This window comes from Cyprinus carpio, unplaced genomic scaffold (assembly GCF_018340385.1).
Source record: "Cyprinus carpio isolate SPL01 unplaced genomic scaffold, ASM1834038v1 S000000318, whole genome shotgun sequence".
Classification (NCBI taxonomy): domain Eukaryota; kingdom Metazoa; phylum Chordata; class Actinopteri; order Cypriniformes; family Cyprinidae; genus Cyprinus; species Cyprinus carpio.
The window spans coordinates 1-5,888 of record NW_024873064.1 but is presented as its reverse complement, the minus strand read 5'-3'; the positions used below and the strand labels follow the sequence as shown (position 1 = coordinate 5,888).

The 5,888-nt window shown below is 37.9% G+C and overlaps 1 protein-coding gene across 1 annotated transcript; it reads left to right on the top strand.

Moving 5' to 3' along the window:
- Nucleotides 1–1,601: 1,601 nt before the first annotated feature.
- Nucleotides 1,602–4,846, top strand: LOC109113110 (myelin-associated glycoprotein-like; the record flags this gene model as incomplete). Its single annotated transcript, XM_042753901.1, has 4 exons — nucleotides 1,602–2,006; nucleotides 4,008–4,322; nucleotides 4,432–4,677; nucleotides 4,753–4,846. Coding segments are annotated over 4 exons (1,060 nt in total), but the record flags the coding sequence as incomplete, so codon positions are not given.
- Nucleotides 4,847–5,888: the final 1,042 nt, after the last annotated feature.

Genomic DNA, 5,888 nt, shown 5'->3' with positions numbered 1-5,888 from the left:
GCCTCCTTGCTGATGTTTTTTCAGTCTCATTGGAGTAGATGGCCATTCATCAAACTATCAGAAAAATCCATTTAGTCTGGACCATCCATTGTACTGCAGCATTCGTAATGGAATAAAACTATTTAAAAACAAGTCTTCATGTGTTTTCTACCAGCCACGGTGCAGGTTTCTCTTTGTGGAGGTTTGTTTAGCAGTGACTGAAACACAGCTTTACACACAACTGTCAGTCTGCATGGAGAGGATCTTGAGACTTCAGTAGCTTCAAACACCTGTCCTGCTGCTCACGCAGTGGCTTTTTTACAGCTGGCATTATAATACAGTTAACTTGTTTGACAGAAACTTTGCTTAATAAATCTTTATCTGACCAAGATCTTCTGTGCTCTAAGTCACCCACAAATCTTTTGACAGTTCAATAATCTCTATTTGCTTTTCACTAAATATTGTTTGTTTTTATGCCTTTTGCAAGACATTGCATTTTTTCATACTTTTCATCTTCAGAAAGATCTTTCTTCCTCACCATATTTCATGAGAACTGTGGCTTGCTTACTAATTTGGAACAACCTCTTCAAGTAGGGTTTCCATTTACCTAAGAAGACCTGGCAAACTATTGAACAAATCTGTCTGAGATTGATACAGTTATCTAAAAAGATGTGAAAAACCACACAAACAAAAATTGGACTCTTTATTGTACCAAAATCCTATTGATATATCACTTGCATAATAAATTGGAACGCAGTGTAAAGTTAACAAAATTGAATTCTTGCAATTTCTTTCTACCAAAAATGTTCATATAATATATAGTCTATAAATTGAAATCCAACCTGTTAATTAATTTCAGAGTCTTTAAATAACAGAAAGTGAGAGCTTGAGTTGTTTTTTGGGTGAAAGTTTGCAGTAGCTTCTCAGCTGACTGTGAGTTCCTGTGAGTTTTCTGATGAATCAAGTAACTCAGGCCCAGTCATTTATCTTACTAAATGTTTGAGCATAATAAATGTATTTTGTTTTTTTTGGCACAACGTGAAAATAATTTAGTACAACCTGTATTCATGCATGTTTTAAAAGAGAAGTTTATTTAGTGAATGAAAATAATTTAAATGTTTGTCGCACAGATGATTCACTTTTACTGATGACACACTCATATGTTCACACTCATAAGATAAAATTTATAATATTTTTACAGTGGATAAATAAAATAAGTAAACTTAATACATCAGATGACTATGTACAGCATCTGCGTGAGTGTAACAGTGAAAATGTAGCAACTCATCCTAGATCATAGCAGCAGGCAACAAATATAGTAATGCAGTAAGGTTGTTAAATGACGTGACAGTATTTTGTGTAATATATCTATGAATCTTTCTTGGACACTTTATAGTCCAATATCATCCCCTCTACGAACCTCGATGGCAGGACTCGCTGGACAGGAACCAGGATCCCTTCCTTTATTTTCATCAACTTTGTTTTGGGACAAGCTCACTCAGGTTGGGTCGATCTTTTGTCATCATTATGAATAAAGATGTTTATGATTATAATGTGTACTAACAGACCAAATGCTAATTTCTTTATGTCTCTAGTTTGACTAATGTGTTTTTATGTTCCAGCTGATTATATCTACTCTGCAGTGATGCCTCAGACAGTAACAGCTCTGACAGGCTCTTGTGTGCAGATTCCTTGCACATTCAACATCTCCAATTTTGAGGACAAACGTGAGATGGCAGAATCTATTTATGTGATCTGGCTGAAAAACCAATCACACTATGATAGCACAGAGAGTTTTATAGCTTTTAATAGTAGTGAAAATATCATTAGAGGATTCAGTGACATAAAGATGACTGGAGATCTCAATGAGTGGAACTGCACCACTGTCTTCTATAACATCACGATGAATCATTCAGACCGCTATTACTTCAGACTGGAAATAGTGGCAGATGTGTTCGGTCCAACATTTAACCCCAATACAGCTAATTCATCTGATTCAAGCAAGACTGTGAAGATCATTGTCAGAGGTAATTGTCATCTCATCTGAACAGACTATTTACACACCAAACCACAAAGATGATTTTTTTCAGTCTTTAAAAAGAAATGAAAATATGAGTTAATTACAAAATATAATGATACTAAATCAGTTTTATACTATGCATGTCCAACAAACGTGCATTTTTTAAAAATACACTGTAACATTATAAAAACTATATCTTCAGAGTTGAGGGGTTGCATTTCTTTTGCATGTAGACACATAGTAATAATATAGATAAAAGACAAAATATTTCAAATATTGGTAGCAGTGATTTTACCTTGTGAAACAGTCAATCTACAGTCGTGGCCAAAAGTTTTGAGAATTACATAAATATTAGTTTTCAAAAAGTTTGCTGCTAAGCTGGGAAGTGCTTTTAGAATCTTGTTCAGTTGTTTCTGTGAATGCGTACGGAAATATAATTACAAGCACTTCATATGTTTCAAAGGCTTTTATCGACAATTACATGACATTTATGCAAAGAGTCAAGTATTTGCAGTGTTGGCCCTTCTTTTTCAGGACCTCTGCAATTCGACTGGGCATGCTCTCAATTAACTTCTGGGCCAAATCCTGACTGATAGCAACCCATTCTTTCATAATAACTTCTTGGAAGTTTTGTCAGAATTAGTGGGTTTTTGTTTGTCCACCCGCCATCTTGAGGATTGACCACAAGTTCTCAATGGGCCATTAAGATCTGGGGAGTTTCCAGGCCATGACCCAAAATTTCAACATTCTGGTCCCCGAGCCACTTAGTTATCCACTTTTGCTTTAGGGCAACGGTGCTCCATCGTGCTGGAAAATGCATTGTTCTTCACCAAACTGTGTGGGTTTGTTGGAAGAAGTTGCTGTTGGAGGTGTTTTTGGTACCATTCTTTATTCATCATGGCTTGTTTTTGGGCAGAATTGTGAGTGAGCCCACTCCCTTGGATGAGAAGCAACCCCACACATGAATGGTGTCAGGATGCTTTACTGTGGCATTGACACAGGACTGATGGTAGCGCTCACCTTTTCTTCTCCGGACAAGCCTTTTTTTCCAGATGCCCCAAACAATCGGAAAGGGGCTTCATCAGGAGAATATGACTTTGCCCCAGTCCTCAGCAGTCCATTCACTATACATTCTGCAGAAGATCAATCTGTCCCTGATGTTTTTTTTTGGAAGAGAAGTGGCTTCTTTGCTGCCCTTCTTGACACCAGGCCATCTTCCAAAAGTCTTCGCCTCACTGTGCGTGCGGATGCGCTCACACCTGCCTGCTGCCATTCCTGAGCAAGCTCTGCACTGGTGGCACTCCGATCCCGCAGCCTGAATCCTCTTTAGGAGACGATCCTGGCGCTTGCTGGACTTTCTTGGATGCCCTGAAGCTTTCTTTACAAGAATTGACCTCTTTCCTTGAAGTTCTTGATGAACCTATAAATTGTTGATTTAGGTGCAATCTTAGTAGCCACAATATCCTTGCCTGTGAAGCCATTTTTATGCAATGCAATGATGGCTGCACGGCGTTTCTTGGGCAGGTCACCAGGTTAACAATGGAAGAACAATGATTTCAAGCATCACCCTCCTTTTAACATGTCAAGTCTGCCATTCTAACCCAATCAGCCTGACATAATGATCTTTAGCCTTGTGCTCGTCAACATTCTCACCTGAGTTAACAAGATGATTACTGAAAATGATCTCAGCAGGTCCTTTAATGAAGCATGAAATGCAGTGGAAAGGTTTTTTTGGGATTAAAGTTAATTTTCCATGGCAAAGAAGGACTATGCAATTCATCCGATCACTCTCATAACATTCTGGAGTATATGCAAATTGCTATTATAAAAAACTTAAGCAGCAACTTTTCCATTTCCAATATTTATGTAATTCTCAAAACTTTTGGCCACGACTGTACAAGTGCAAATGTGCAAACCCTCACCCCAAGTGTGAAAACCTGACCTTTTAACATGACTATTTAGCAATGGGAGTTTTGCTTAATGCTGTCTGTCATCACTTACCTTGTAGACTCACCCCAACCTCCTGAACTTAAACTCAATAAGCCACAGTATGTGGAGGAAAGTACGATCAATCTGAGCTGCTCTGCAGAAGCCCCCTGCCCCACACAACCTCCTGAAATATCCTGGTCTAACATCCCTGAATCTGCCAGCATTACAACACAGTTACAGGAGAAACCTGATAAAACCCAGTCATTGTTTTCATACATGACCTTCAAAGCTTCATACAAAGATCACAGAAAGAAAATCACCTGCACTGCTACATATCCAAGAAATACGCCTAATGACTCAACTGTGGAAGGCAACGTCACGCTACAAGTCCTGTGTAAGATATTTGGAGTACTTTTGTGTTTTATCGTCATCCTTGATGTGATAAAATGTAATAGATATTTGACCTGCAAAAACAAAACTATGTGCTTGTGTTTTTCTTAAAGTTCCTCCAAAAGAAACTCACATCATCATTACTCCATCTGTTGGCACTAATGTGACTTTGACCTGCAAAACCAAAGCCAGTCCATCAAATGACTTGAACTACACCTGGTACAAACGTGGAGAGGAGAAGCCTATAGCTTGGAGGAAGAAGATTAATTTAAACAGAACTCAAACAGCATCATACTACTGCACTGCACAAAATAAACATGGAAAACAGTCGTCAGAAGATGTCCAGCTCACAGATGATAGTAAATAAAGTGTGAATAGTGTGAAAAATAAATACTGTTTGAAATACAATTTTCAGTAATCCTTTTGTATTTTAGGTCAGAGTGGATTCTCTCATCTGGTGATACATGGCTGTACAGGAGGACTTTTTGCATTTGTTCTGTTGTCTGCATGTTTTTTTTACTGTATGAGGTAAATATATAATAACAGAAAATGTATTTTCTGTGTGCAAGTTTTGTATTTATAATTGCATGTGCGTATAATTTATGAATGTATTTATGTTTTATATTTACTTTTTTTTTTTTTGCAGAAAAAAAAACAGAACAAAGGCTTCAATACAGGCCCATGTCACAGGGAAAGATCAGGTGCATAGTTCAATAAACAAGATGTTAACATTAAGTAACTTAAATTTTAAATGCCAGCTGTTTTGTCCACAAATAACAAAATTTGTTCCAAACAGAGCCACACCCCCCCTCCAAGCAGAATTAACCTTTGGATGGCTGTGTCTCAAAACGTGTTTAATTCCGGAATGAATTAGTGCTTTTAAACCAATCATCAGATGACCAAATAATCACAGACTTTATCACAAAAAAAAAAAAAAAAATGGTGGCTCCTGATTGGATCTGTGTATATGAACAAATCGGCTGAATAAAGACACAATCACACCGAACATTGTTGTAAATTGTAAACTGAAACGTCTTTCATTGTCCCTAGCTAGCACCTTAATAGTTGTGTCTTCGCCCCACATGATGTTCATTGGTTTCCCCATGAGCTCTGAAAATTTAAGAGTCTTTAGGGCCTTTTCTGCATCATGGCGGCATTCAAAAGTAACAAAACCATACCCACGAGACAGGTTGTTTCTTATATCTCTGCACACTTTCACAGTACAGATGGGGCAGAATGGGAAGAATATTGCATGTAACTCCTGTCTGTCACATTTGGGTGCAGTTCATTCACAGTCAGTGACACTGGTGGATTAGAGCTGCTCTCCTTTTCTTTAGGTTCACTGTTCCTGATGCAGACCTCTCTGCGCTTCAGGATTTCCCCAAAGTTTGAAACAGCATTATACAATTATATAGCGGGCCTGTCATTGTGCCTTGCTAGGACATTAATATCATGTGTTTGGGCCCATGTGATGCACATTGGTTGTGCCCATGAGCTCCAAAAAACTCATTTCTATGTTGAAGATAATATTAAGTGAAGTACATTATAGACACAATATTGTATTGACAGT